The sequence below is a fragment of the Acanthopagrus latus genome, chromosome 16 (genome assembly GCF_904848185.1).
Source record: "Acanthopagrus latus isolate v.2019 chromosome 16, fAcaLat1.1, whole genome shotgun sequence".
Taxonomy (NCBI): domain Eukaryota; kingdom Metazoa; phylum Chordata; class Actinopteri; order Spariformes; family Sparidae; genus Acanthopagrus; species Acanthopagrus latus.
This window is the reverse complement of record NC_051054.1, coordinates 7232052-7246124: the sequence shown is the minus strand read 5'-3', so window position 1 is coordinate 7246124 and position 14073 is coordinate 7232052. Positions and strand designations below refer to the sequence as shown.

At 47.0% G+C, this 14073-nt stretch overlaps 1 protein-coding gene across 5 annotated transcripts in view; it reads right to left on the bottom strand.

The window, feature by feature from the left end:
• Positions 1-14073, bottom strand: part of tnika (TRAF2 and NCK interacting kinase a) — a 62920-nt gene that overhangs the window by 9092 nt on the left and 39755 nt on the right. For 2 of the 5 annotated variants that reach the window (XM_037125337.1, XM_037125339.1), the window contains exons 12-28: positions 13859-14057; positions 12919-13035; positions 11255-11341; positions 10195-10410; positions 9293-9817; positions 5819-5983; positions 5313-5579; positions 4503-4609; positions 4068-4183; positions 3396-3493; positions 2198-2266; positions 1518-1624; positions 1235-1337; positions 941-1090; positions 584-683; positions 269-439; positions 45-188 (exon numbers count right to left, since the gene is read on the bottom strand). In XM_037125337.1, coding sequence (XP_036981232.1) covers positions 45-188; positions 269-439; positions 584-683; positions 941-1090; positions 1235-1337; positions 1518-1624; positions 2198-2266; positions 3396-3493; positions 4068-4183; positions 4503-4609; positions 5313-5579; positions 5819-5983; positions 9293-9817; positions 10195-10410; positions 11255-11341; positions 12919-13035; positions 13859-14057 — 2741 coding nt within the window. The remainder of the gene's footprint in view (positions 1-44; positions 189-268; positions 440-583; positions 684-940; positions 1091-1234; positions 1338-1517; positions 1625-2197; positions 2267-3395; positions 3494-4067; positions 4184-4502; positions 4610-5312; positions 5580-5818; positions 5984-9292; positions 9818-10194; positions 10411-11254; positions 11342-12918; positions 13036-13858; positions 14058-14073) is intronic. The other 3 variants (XM_037125340.1, XM_037125338.1, XM_037125341.1) reach the window with 3 other exon arrangements.

Here is a 14073-nt window from a genome sequence, read left to right as displayed (position 1 = left end):
TGGGCATAACTGTGATGTAAATACAGTATCTGTGTTGGACCTACCAGATATGGTGACCAGCACATTGAGCCCCTCCAGCACATCCATCTGTAGGAAGCGCCGCCTGGTGATCAGGTTGTAGACTTTTCCTTGTCCACTGCGGTCGAGCAGCATAAGGCCATTCTCTGTCCCCACCAGCAGGTTCACACCTGAACACACACATGTAGAGTGAGATACAGAGAGAGAGGGATCAAGGTGTTTGGAACAGTTGATGAACGTCTGCTCTTACCCCAGAGTGCCGCACACAGGATCTCAGAGTTGAAGCGTTTCTTGTATTTGCGGATCTCTGGCGTGTCACTGTGGGGTCGGATGTTGGTCGGGTTGACGTTGACCACGGAGATCTTTCTGGCTTCGTTTAGTCTGGCCTGCTCCTGCCTCAGCAGCTCGTTAGCAAACATGGCTGGGATAAGATAGAAGAGAATAAAGATGAAACAAAGTTATTTTGAGCTGCGTTGAAGGTGAAAAACCAAACAGCACATTTGTCCATCACTGAATGATGCACAAAAAAATAACTCCAAAAATATCTTTCCAATGCTTTGCTTACCTGCCGCTGAGTTCTCATCGTCAGTTTCACCTGGGGAGGTTTGATAGACGCGAGGATCAACGAATGGGGTGAAGGACGCTTTGGACCCGCCCACGCCGAACTGCAGGACAGAAAACAGCAAGGAAGTATTTTTATAAATAAATGTATATCATGCAACTATGTGAAAAATATAACTTGTATCTGATCAGTGCTGGATTCATTTATACTCATTTTGATAATTCATTTATCTGTTTTTCAAGGGGCACTATGTAAACCGGATGCCAGTTTTTTGCTTATCATATATCATCACATTTGTTTAACCTTGCATTTTTGTTTTTTTTCGCAGAACATATTCAGGGTTGCATGTGTGTGCCTGACCTCCGCCATGTCGCTCAGCTCCTGCAGGGCTGTGGTGGGTGTGGCCGAGGGAGAGTTGCTCTGCTGCACCAGGTCGGGGAGGTTGCCATGGTTGCTGTGATTCCCGAACCCGTTGCTCTCGCTGTGACCGCCTCTCCTCCTCTCCTCTGCCTGAGAGTTGGAACAACAAAAAGGACTGTTAGGACTTTACAGGAAAGCGAGGATAATGTGGTGATAGAGACGTGAAATGAGCCCAGTGTGATGGCAAAATATAAACACGGTATTTTCTCTGGTGTGTGTGTGTGCATTCATCACCTCTCTCATCACTAGAGTTCCGTCCTTGGAGCTATTATAGGCTTCTCCCAGAGAGTCCTCTGTCAGGCCTCCATACGACTCACCACTGCTCTGCACTGCTGGCCTGCAACACACACAACCACACACACAGACCCGATTATTTACAAAGCAGTTCTCCCAAAACTATTCTGACAAGCCACTGGCATGGCGCATATTCCAAAGACGTGCATTGCTCAACACAAATGAGAACTGACAAGTCCAGAGAGGGAGAGAGGGCAAAACAAAAGCAGAGGGGAGGACTTACATGATGCGGGGGATGTCGCTAACAGCAACAGTCCCATCATGTCCCACCGTCTCCCCGTCCTCATCGCTGCTCTCTGAATCTTCGCTAGAAGACGAGTAATCCGTCACCTTTGTAAGGACACAAGAAGTAAAGGGAGACAAAAGGAATTGGTCAAAATCAATGTTGAATATTTTTTACAGTGGAATTATTAAAGTCAAAGGTTACAGTGTGGAGTTATTTTGACAGCTAGTTGAATTCTAGACCAACATTTTCAGCACTTTGGTTTGTTTGTATCGCGACGCATTCACACAGGAAACTCAAAATATATTCCCGGTTGCTGGTTTCCTGCTACTCTGCTGATCATAATCAGGCAGCAGTGACACAAGGGTACACAGTGTAATGTCCCCACAAAGGCAAGGAAGTAGACCGCAAAGTGCAGATAGTGACACACAGCAATTCACAGTTGAAATTGAAAATAATGTTTTTCTACATTGGCATTAAAAGTATTAGTCAAGCTAACTGCAGTATTTTATTCTTACTGTAAATGTAATGTATTATTGTAAGTGTTTTTGTATGTTTGTCATCTGTCATTTCACACTTTCATCTTCTAATGAGGACTACAATACAAATAAATATCTATCTATAATGTATATCTATCTATAAATATATCTTCCTCCTCCTCCTCCTCCTCATCCCTGTACCTTGACTGGAGGTCTGCTGCCCTCCTCTACCCTCAGTTCTCGGAGCTCCTTGGCCAATGCACTTAGGTCCTATGGAGAAAATAAAGAAGAGGAGGAAGAAGTCAAGTCAGTTCTGTACCATCAGTCCCAGAACCTGAGGAGCGAAAGTCCAAATCACATTCAAGGAGGAAGGGAGCAGAGAGGGGACAAGAAGTGGGATGAACCATCAGCATCATGACAAGAGGACAACTGGTTTTTGTTGTCACACAAAAATCCGGGCTTTTTAAACATGAGGTTGTCCTGTGACAAGAGTGCTTATCTGAGACCACGTCTTTCTGCTCAGCCACGTTACGTAATGTTCTCTTTGTGACATGAGAAGTGATCACGGATCAGCACTTTGAACAGCTCACGAGCAATTTATTAACATTGTGAAGACAAGAGAAGAAGAAGAAGAAGAAGAAGAGAGGACAGATAATCAGGCTGGGTGTTCTACTGGAGGGCAGCAACAATGTGCAAACCCCTTCTACCAATCACCCCCATGCCAACTGGCCCGTGGTTCTCCCCCTCCCCATTCAACCCATCGGATGGAGCAGACCAAATCATGCAGACGGGGGTGGGACCGCCGTACACGGTGGGCTTACCAGCTCCTCCTGACAAGTAATGGTGACAATAGAGAAACAGGAAAAGAGTTTCAGGTGCTTAGCACATCAGGTTACTCACACACCCACACACACACACACACACACACACACACACACACACACACACACACACACCTAACTCATGTAAGCGCGCACACACACGCACAAGCACGCGTCCACATACATTCTCTCAGGTATGTGTGTAGAAGCACACATGCAGCGCCATCGCCATTACACCCTGATATTATAAAAGCGAAGAAAAAGAAAGAAAAACGTCTTCTTCTTGTGAAACTCCACCATGCGAGGGGGGGAAAATAAGGTGGGGCTCTGAAGATCGAGGCAAAGAAAAACCGGGATAAAATAAGGGAGGGTGGGGGGGGACTCGAGTGCCACTAACCTCATCTATGGCTTTCTTATAGCTCTGAAGAATGAAAGGACAAAGAGAAGGAGGCAGAGACAGAAATGAAGAACCAGATGAATAGCAGGAAAAGGGAAAGGAGGCCTGTAGAAGATTCCCACAGAGGAGACTTCTGTGATTGAAAGTGAATGTGAGTGTGTGTCTGCCTCGTGTGACTCACAGCGGGTCTGCTGGGTCTGGCTGATTCACGGCCCTCCTCCTGCTTGGGCTTCGCCTCCTTATTGGCTCCTGGCGGGGATCCTTCCTGCTTGGTTTGACCTGATCAGAACAGCCACACACACACAAATAAGCATCCGACAACCTATTTCATACCTTTAGTTCCCTATTTTGATATTATCTGTGTCCTGTTTTACATTTCTGCCATATCTACTGTCGACCCCGGTTGCAAAATGCTAATAACGTCCAACAAACAGGAAGGAAAAACTGATCCCACTGCACTTCAACCTCTCCCTCTGCCATGTGTTTGTCAAGGGGAGATCCATGCATATCTTAGATATCCCCCTGGCCTGTTGTCTGACACATCCCCATACGCCTCTTTCCATCACCCTCTCTCATTTCCTCCCCTCTGTCTCTCCGAAGGCTGAGGGTAACAGGGCACATCAGACAGGTTGATCAGAGCAGAACTGCGACTGACACAGACCCGCTGATAGCCTCCGAAACTCTCCGCAGCCCTGCCAGCGTACGTGGAATGTTTTAGCGCTTCTCCCCGTGTCCGCATTTGCATGTATTATAACAAGAGCAGGCACATGCGCCGGATCTTTAATCGTTCGGGATGCAAGCATGTTCGTATGTCAGTTTCCGTTGCAGTGCGGGTGCGTCTGTGTCTCTGTACCTCTCCTCTCGGCCGAGCCTCCCTGAGATGAAGGGGAGGAGGAGGATGACGAGTTGGAGGAAGTTCTTTGCAGCATGGCGTCCAGAGACAGCTCCGAGCGCCGCAGGTCTGGGTTACTGAAAATGAGAGGAAAACGCTCATCACTCATTTCTTAAAAATTCTATAAAAAAAATAAATTATGTAAAACAGATGTATGCAATAGAACTACTACTTTAGATCACCCGAGGCAGCTCCTTCAGTGCTTATTATTAATCTTACTGATTTGTATATACAGCAGCTCTTTTTGTGATGGCATTAAATCATGTTTCAAGATATATGATAATCTATTCTAAAATCCTTAAGGAATTACACTCGAGAATTATCAACGATGGAAGAAAGTGTGTATATATCAAGCCAGTCTGCATGAGTGTGATCAGAAGCGTCTTGGAGCTTTACCTAGCACGTATGAGCTGAGAACCTGTGCGAGGGCCCAGACCCACTCCTCCGTTAGGCGAGTTCTTCCTGACCAAGGCTGGGGAGATGGAAGTGGTCCTCTGGGGGACCTGGACACACAGACAAGAAGGTCAGCATTGGCTTTTAATCTCCCTGTTCAAAGCTCATTTCCAGAATGTCTCTTATTTAACATATCATTAGTAAAGATATATGGTGGTATCGTAAAACACCTTCTCTCATGGCTTGGGTTCATTGCACCCTGCAGACAAACACCTACACACCTGGCTGCTCAAAACCTCTCCTGTGCTAGATCCCAACTGCAACAGGTGTCTCCGGGACCACATTTTACCACGATGACACAAACACACAGATTTACAGGGTGAAAACAATACAAGCCTTGCTGTCACAGCTCATAAAGAGCTGGCACATCATAGTGTGGGCGGTGATGCTCTAAATACTCCGCTTGTGAGTTATGTCGACTGGCTTGTAGTGTTACACCTGTCCTGGTCAACAATGCCAACACGTCTCATACTGCCAGCGACAGGTTTCACAGTGGGCTTTTACATTTCCTCGTTTCAAAGTCAACAGCTTGTGTTTTTCCAAGTTCTGCAAAAGCTGATTAAACCTTGCAAAACTGCCAATTGTTGCACTCTGGTTTCAACATCAGTTCAGCTGTCTCACAAAGGTCAAGACTGTGCCTATCAACCACTTATGAGACCAAAAAATAAGAAGTATTCAACAATGAACACAAAATTCACTACAGCAGACAGCATCATTAGTGCTCGTCTTCCTTCACGTCTGTGATTCTCTGACCTTAGGTGGGATGTCCTCTTCTCTCAGCCAGGCGGTCCTGTCCCGATCTCTGTCTCTTTCTCGTTCCCGATCCCGCTCCTCCCTGCCTGCTATGCGCATCGGGGGTCCCGGGGTGTCAGAAGTGGGATCTGAGTTCTGCCGGGGCATCTCAGGCCTGGGGGAGCCTGCGCTGACGCCCTCGCTCAGAGCTGAACCCGTCTGGTCCTGCAGAGACTGAGAGCCAGACATGGAGCTGGAGTGGGTCTTCACTGGCACCAGGTGAGCCATCTGGAGGAGGGACAGGGAGAGACAGACAGTGGGAGAGAGAGACAGACAGAGGGAGGGAGACATGAAGAAAACATACAGGTAGAGGAGGGAAAGATGGGAGACAGAGGTGTGAAAAAGAGAGATTGATCTCTATGCAGACACGAACTTTAAAAGCAGTTCTTGGTACAAGGAGCAATAAGATTTAAGATAACATTCACATGCTTTCTTTCGCACACAAGTGCACACACACACACACACACCTGTGGTTCGATGGAGCGGTGGATGGGTGGGGTGCGGGCGGGCTGCATGCCCCCGCTGCTGAAGGACTCGGAGCGGGGAGGGAGGGAGGGGTCGGAGATGCGGTTGGACACTTTGTGCTGCAGCGCTGGGGAGCTCTGTCTGTTCAGCTTAGATCGCTCCTCCACCTGGGACAGGTCACATACCACTGTCACTCACAGCCAGTCACGCAGCACAACCAATCACCACACTCGACCCACTGCGGGTATCGTTCCACCACATGCACCTCTGTAAGCCACCAGAAAATCTTACCATCACTCACGACAGTCATGACTCATGATAAAGTCTGCTCTGACAGATTCTGTGGAAGTTTCCTTTTGACTTGTTGTGACATGTCTTAACTGCCTCGCAAATCCAGACTTCCACAGAAACTCTCACAGGAACATTGATTTCCTTGTTTACCCAATCTACTTGTTTGTCTATGCTTTTCTTCTTGTCGCACGTACAAGCTGATGAGTTAGATTGTCTGATGGCTTTGGGAAAAGGTCAAGTATTACCCCATATCTTCTTAGAGAGACACCACATTCAAACCAAAATAACAGATTTCACTACATGCCAAGGTCGCAAGTGCACACAGTTGAATGCATGTTTGATTGTTAGTGAACGCAAGAGCACGAGTGACTGTTTCCACCGACTTGTGGGAGTGCGTGTCGGTGCCAACGAGCACCAAATAAATGAGTGAGGAAGGCAGAAAGCTCCTCTTGCCAGTGTAATCAGATTATCAGATTATCTGCTGTGCAGTGAGAGAAGGCTCCGAGGAATGCTCCCAGCTGCCCAAATCACACTTTTCCTCTCTATACAATCTACTCGACGTTTGGTGGGGGGTTCAGTCATGGCTCAGCAGAGCATAGTGTCAACAGTCCCCAGGTAAACATGCGTGTGCAATGATAAATATCCCCTTTGGAGGCTTTCAGTAATTCCACATGAGCTCATAATCTAGTCGGATTATTTAAGATTATGACCTGGGTTGGAACAACTATGCAATACTGTGTCATTCCTCAAATCTTTGTTAGTTGCCTGCGAGGGAGTCAACTACACCATGGTAACTACGACATACAGTACATGGTGACAGAAAAGTTCCAAAATATTTTGTTGGTTGTTCACTTGGAAAGAAATGCAACTACTGATGAAGTTCAGTACAGACAATAAATGGAAAAGACACATGTAGCGACTCGGGAGAAGCACTGCCGTGATCAAGGGAGAGTTCGAAGGCAGCGGGCGATCGAGGTTAAAATGATCATCAATTCACCTAAAAGAAAAAGAGATTCCTACAAGAAGGGTCCTTTACAGAAGAAAAACCTTTTGGGTAGTGCTGTTTAAATCTTTATTATCTGTGCCACTCATTAGTTTGTGGACTACTTTTTTAAACCCCCAAGTTTGGCATTACAGCCGTCGCCATTGTGGGATTTTTTTTGGCGCCAGAAGTGAAATTTCTTTGACCAGAGGGTGAAGCCTCTATCTTGACTGGATCTGACTGAGAGCCAGAAGACACAACATGGTAGCAATTTATCAGTTACAAGGAAGCCACATGCATACCATGCTTTTTCATCCATTTTACTTTCAACTTTTCACTCTTCAGACCCAGGAGCTCTGTCCACTATTAGGTGTACCTCCAGCCAACTACCCAAAAGCTTCTTCTACTATGGCAGAGAAAACACAAAGCATTTGTTAGTTAGTGGTGATCACTGCCGCATCTACACTAAGAAAGGAGATAGAGAAAGATGAGAAAGGAGACCAGATGGAGTATATAGGGCATCCTTTGAGGATTCGGGGTTGTTAGAATGATCCCACCATCACCACTTGGCCAGCACCCATCACCATGCCGAGATTGGTTGACTGACCTAAAAAGGAGTTGGGATGGGTGGGTTTTCCCGATGACAGCGACACCGGCGTGTCTAGGAGTGGGGGGGCTTGCCATGGTGCTTTTTGGGTAACAAGGTGCCTGGCTGGGTGGGGGGGTTGGGGTTGGGCTGTGGTTTACAAAACTACCAATGGTTCAGGGTGATATAAGAGACTGTCCCGGAATATCTGCACCTCTCGTCTGGATCTCAGTCCAAGTGGAGAATATTGTTAGTATAAAAAAAACTATAGCTTTATGAACTTCATTATCAAAAGATAAATGTGAATATATATACAGATCTTTAATGTACACTGTGTGTTTGTATGTAAGAATATATAAGTTATCACGGTATGTATTCTTTTGTACTTCTATAGTTGTGAGGACTAATATGGGGCTGTTTTGAGAGTCAGGACTTGGTTTTAGGGTCGAGCTAAGGGCTCACCAAATAGGATAGGGTTGGGGATAGAACTTTTACACCACAGGTTAAAGGTGCCGTCTATTATTACCAACAAGAATTGCTTGCATGGCACATACACCACATAAGCTTTCTTGCTTCCAGATTTACTTTCTGTTAATGTGGCCACTAACTATGCACAGTAGAACTTCTCCTGGTAGCCTTGTCTCCGGGTTCTGGTCTGGCCCCAGGGACATGTTTCGCTACAATACCACAAATGGTCACTGGGCAAAATTAGAAGCAAGACGGAGTAGTGCCCGTTTATGAAGTTCAGCATGTAGATGTTATGGTTAAGGTAAGTGACAGGGGCTGGGGAATGCATTATTTCAGTCACAAATATAGAAGTACAAAAATGTGTGAGTGTTCCTATACATGTGTGTTTTGGACAAGGTACTAGCACTCTGCTCCAACAGATCTGAGACAGGTCTGGGATCCAAATGGAGAGCCGTACGGGGAGCAGCGGGGGGTAGAGGCAGGTGAGATGAGGAGGGTAGAGGAGGCAAGGTGTTTGGAGTGGAGGTGATTGCAGAGAGGTAAAGGGGATCTGTCATCTGTGTCAGTCACAAGGATCTCAGGAGATAACTGAGGGGACCAGGGGGATAATGGGCTTGAGGATACAGGGGAGGGAGACGGGGTGTAAGATGGTGAATTTTGTGGAGAGGTGCGCGGAGATAGGGCCAACCAAACAGGTGGAGTGGTTGGAGAGCTGGGTGGGAAGCAGCCAGAGGATATCTGGTTTAGGCTCTGTCTGAGTACGCCTGCCGGGGCAGAGGCAGAGAGGTCAATCATAGAGGAGCATCTTGCGTTCTGCCACCCTCTGTCTCCTCTTCTATCCATATCAGAAGTAGGGAAGCAAAAGTTATTCTTATCAGGGACTTGAAGAAAGTTGCCTTTGTTGGATGCAGGTGAGTAAGAGTTTCTTTGTCTGGGAAGGGCGGAGTAGAGAGCGCCGTCAGGGAAGGATTGAGAGAGGGGGTCAGTTGTGTCAAATGATGTGACCATCTGGTCTGAGGGCACCATAAGGTTCCCGGCACTGACGGCTGGCCTCATTCCTCTCTGCCACCCTCCCTGATACTCCGGTTCTATATCTACATCTATTCTATTGCAAGGTGAGTGTGACCTGCAGCGAGGACGGTCACTAACCAGTTTTACTGCAGGAATGGAGATAGCGTTGGATCCAGACCGGGGTTCCTGGACCTGTCTTGGGGACTGAGGATAAGGTTGTAGGGCCTTAAGTTGTGGGTCGGGACACATTAGCCCTTGGATTGCTGCCTGATTAGGGGCAGAGAGAGGCCTGTCTCTAGACTTTTCTTGCTGATTACTGGGCCCCAGAGCATAAGGGTTGGGCACTGGATTAGACTGGTTGTGCTCCTGGACTGGCACTGGGTTGCGCCCTCTCTGACTGAGTTTCTGAGCCCTAAACTCTCTGACTTGCTGACTTATCTCCTGCTTCAACCCAGGATCTAGGGGTTCTCCGGGATTGAGTGAAATACGGATATTGGGGAGGTGGTTGGAGAGGGGCTGGGCACCATGGGATGGAGTTCGCCTAGGGGCCTGAGCTCTGTGCTGGCCTTGAGAGCCAGGGGATGAAGCCCGTTGGTTGAATGACTGGTGATGTCGTAGTTTGGAGTGGGGTGGGTTACCCTTAACATGCTGCTGCTTCTGGACCTAGGAATCAGAGTCAGAGGAGGGTAAGCAACAAAACCAACACACACACACACACACACACACACACACAAACGCTGACTTCACAGTGCGATTATCAAAGCAGCAGCGTTAATTCTCAAGTATCTTCACATTTAATAGGCGAGGACTCGCCACTTTCCATTTTCTACTTTCCTCACAGGACCGCTGCTTCTAGTAAGACCTGCTGAACAAGACATTAACAACACAAGAAGGCCACTTGGTGTGTATGACGCACAACGGGGGTCGATTTACAAGACATTACCGGGATGATGGCCAACACATGCACATTATGGAAAATAACTCATTAAATAATCACAATTGCATGCATGTTTTTGTACATCATGCATGTTGTGACTTACCTCTTTGGCCCAGGCTGGCTTGTCATTAGGATTGATGATATCTTTGTAGTGGTAGAGTGGTTTCTTCTCAGCTGGCCTTCCCTCCTGCTGTTGCTGCTGCTGCTGCTGTTGCTGCTGCTGCTGCTGTAGAGACACCAGGTAGGCTCTCTCCTGCTGGAGCTGCCTCTGTAGCCGCTCCGCCTGCCGCTGTTCCTCTACCTGCTTACGCTTGTACTCCTGGAGGGAGAGAGGAAGAGCGGGGGTGGGGGGTGAGTGACGAGAGACAGACCCGCTTCGAATCACGCATTCAAAAATCATGCAAAACGGAACTAAAACGAGCACAAATATCATGAACTGGAATTCACGCATATGGCACACAACATTTTCACAATTGCAATCACTATTATCGAGCTGATGGTGAGTAAATGACACGAGGAAATTACTGGACACAAGGCTTTGGCAAATAGGGTAGAGGAAGTTGGGTACTGAGGGGAAGGAAGATGGAGGGAGTGATGGGGCAGAGGCCAGTTTTCCCACACATCCCTTGGTTTTGGTCTGTGGAGTTCACATGGGTTGGATCTCAAAAGGTTTCCTTGCAGGTTCTCCTTCAAAAAACGTATCCTCAAATGATCAGTGGACAAAATACTCCCAAAACATACTGAGAATTCCTGACACTGATAAAGGAAAGACTGGGGCAGTGAGAAACCCTGTGTGGGAAAGCAATGATGTCCTACTTTCGCTTGGATGTTCTCACTTTGTGTGGGCCAACATGATTGGGGCTGACAAAACAGTTTTTCGGCACCCTGTGGGGAATCCTTTGAGATCCAGCCAACTTAATGGTACTGTACATGCAATCAGCGATCTGTATTAATTCAACACAAAGCATTAGAGATAAGCAATTCTATGTTTTCCGCCTCGTGTTTTCCTCAGATCTGTAGCCAACAGGTTGAGTGACTCAGACTGAGGACTCCCTCACAGTCAGTTCCTCTGTACAACTGCCACTCGGGTGCATGCAGTGGGGATAGGGGGCCACACAGCACAGATGGGGAGCAGTAGTAGCACGCGGGAGGGCTCTGGTTACCAGCAGTAATGCTTGTTCCTGTAGTAGCTGCTGCTGGAGAATCTCTAACTGCCTCTGTTCCTCTTCCAGCTGTCTACGGATATACTCCTGAGCAGCATGTCGGCACAAAGGAGATAGAAATAGACTGAGACAAAAAAAAAAAATCAGGAAATCTGAACATCCAAACACAGACAGAGGGAGAGGAAATACAGAGATGGAAAGAAGAATAGAGAAGATAATCTCCTGAGGTGGCTGTGAATACGGTGGAGTAGATGAGAGTCAGAAGGCAGATGGAGCGAAGAGGACCGTGTTCTCGGACAGTTGTGATGTGTTACAAAGGAAAAAAAATGACAAAGAGGCAGGGACAAAAAAAAGAAAAAAAAGAAGTTTGAATATATCTTTCCAAAACACTCGTAAAAGCGTGGGAGGAGTGCAACAGAGCGATAAAGAGGGACCAGGACAGACAGAGAATACACACCAGAGCAGCAGGAAGTTCAGTGAGAGGACAAGGGAAGGAACTGTTAAAAGAGGGCAGGAAAGATGTAGAGGGAAATATACAGAACAATCATATCACGCACACAAGCCACGGAAGATATTTTCACCATAAACTACCGGTTCAATACTGTCATATCTGTGTGGCAAACCAGCCGTTTGTTAGTGCCTTATAATATTGCCAGGTAATATTGTGGAGGGCATGTCTCTGATTTTTATCCTAAGGGAACTACTGACACAAAAGAACAATGTTTACAAAAGTAATAACATCTTGTTTCATGGAGTCTGTTTGAACCTTTTATCTGTTATGGTTATGATTTCTTGGTATGGGAACCTTTTCACTGCTGAACTGAATCTACAAAAACAATTGGCACAGCAGAAATCTAAGAGGGACAAGTTTTGCTGCCAGCTCTGACTGCCTCACTCTTGGAGGAACTCTTTTCTTTTCCCTTTCGGACGAAGATAAAGGTCTCCTGGGAAAAAAGCATGTTTACATTCTCCTTTGTTTCCAGTGGAATTGATGCACTTAATTTGCACTAAACCTTAACAGCCCTGCTCAGCTGGATTTTATCAATGGCCACCATTTGAATGGTTTAATTCTTTTAAGGCATAGATACATCCTTTTCATTTGGATGTTTGCTGTAGCTGTTGCGATCAATGTCCCGTGTCCTCTACTGTAAATCGTGGGACAATAAAGATCTGAACACTGAACGCTGCCATACTCAGCTGTTCTTTCAAAAAATCCAGGGAATGCATTTATTTGCCTTAGGCTAATGGCGGTGTGTTGTTGCAACAATATCTGATTGACAGACTGAAATATGGCTGACAAAAGATGGACATGGTGACAGAAACCCAGAAGAAGAAAGTGTGGGAACTGCACAAGGGGACTGAGCCATGAGCACAGGAACACAACGTATCATCAGATTAAAAGTGTCTGAAACTGCAATCCTGACAAGAAAAAACATGAGGAAAATATGACTTTGAGGTCATCTGAGGAGACAAGTACAATCACAGTGAGTCAGGAGGACGTGGGGGAGATGTTGCCTTAAAAGGAAACGGAAAAACAAAAGAAAACTTCAGGGCAAGTGAGGGACTTCGGACTTGTCATCGTGTTTCACACTCCTGCGGCACTATACTGTCTGTCTGCATACAGTAATATCTTCTTAATATTATACTACAGCAAGTGTATGAACCTGTTCTCTCTCCGCGTGCCTCCTCTCCTCCTCTCTGCGGAGCTGCTCCATTTCCTCGTAGCGCCTCCTCTGCTCCCTCTCATGCTGTTTCCTCAGCTCGCGCTCTCGCTGCTGCTGCTGTGAGGAAGAAACGGAAGCACAAGAAGCTTCAGAATCACAACACAATGACTTCTCTGTTTTTTTTTGTTTGTTTTTTTACACAAACTATTACGACATTTTTATCTAGGATGCAAACATATTCAGTACATTCTCACTCACGCAAACAAACACACGCACACAGAGCCACAGGCACACACTTGGCCCCGAGCTGTGGGGTCATGTTAGTCGAGTCGAGTCATGGTGCTTAGCCGTGCACTGGGAGGCAAACCCTAGTGGGAACCCAGAGAGAGCGCACAGATTATGGGCTAAGGATTTCTTTCTGTAAGCCTGCTCTCTAGAACTAAGAGAAGGACACTGGGGAAAGGGCTGTCTCTGTGTGTGTGTGTGTGTGTGTGTGTGTGTGTGGTTGCTCTCCTCCTTCTCCTGCAGCCTCCACCAACTGACGAACAAGACTTTTAAATTGCCATATTGGGACAAAAATGATGTTTAAGAGAGCGCGAAGAGCCAAACAGAGGTGATGCACCTGGCTGCGGCCTGCAGAGTGGCGCGGGGTCGAACGCCAAACTATCTAATCCCGCTCACCGTGGTTTAATTGGTTTAACTGGAGGATTTGGGCGGGGCTGCTCGCTGGGAGTGTTAAGTGCTGAACAGGTAGATGGTTAAAAACGTACCATTTTTACATAACAGTAAAAAGTGCATGTTTAAAGGAGGGGGAATCTGACTTTTACTCTCTTATAATCACCAGAGGTAAATATCCCTGTTATAAATTGCTGCTGTAAATGAATGCAAGTCAACAAGGTCAAAGGTCACGGTTAATGCCTCGACCTCCTCTCCTGTTTACCTCCTCCAGCCGCCGCCTCTGCTCCTTCTGCTCCTCGATGCGTTTCTGTCTCTCGGCCAACAGTAAGCGCTTGTGCTCTTCGTTCTGCTGCTGCTCCAGCTGCTGCCGCCGCTGCGCCTCCGAGCGCTCCTTGTTGGCCAGCTGGAGACGCAGGAAGTCCCGCCTCAGGGTCGACTCGCCGGGTATGTTGATGATGGAGCTGGGGACGGGAACGG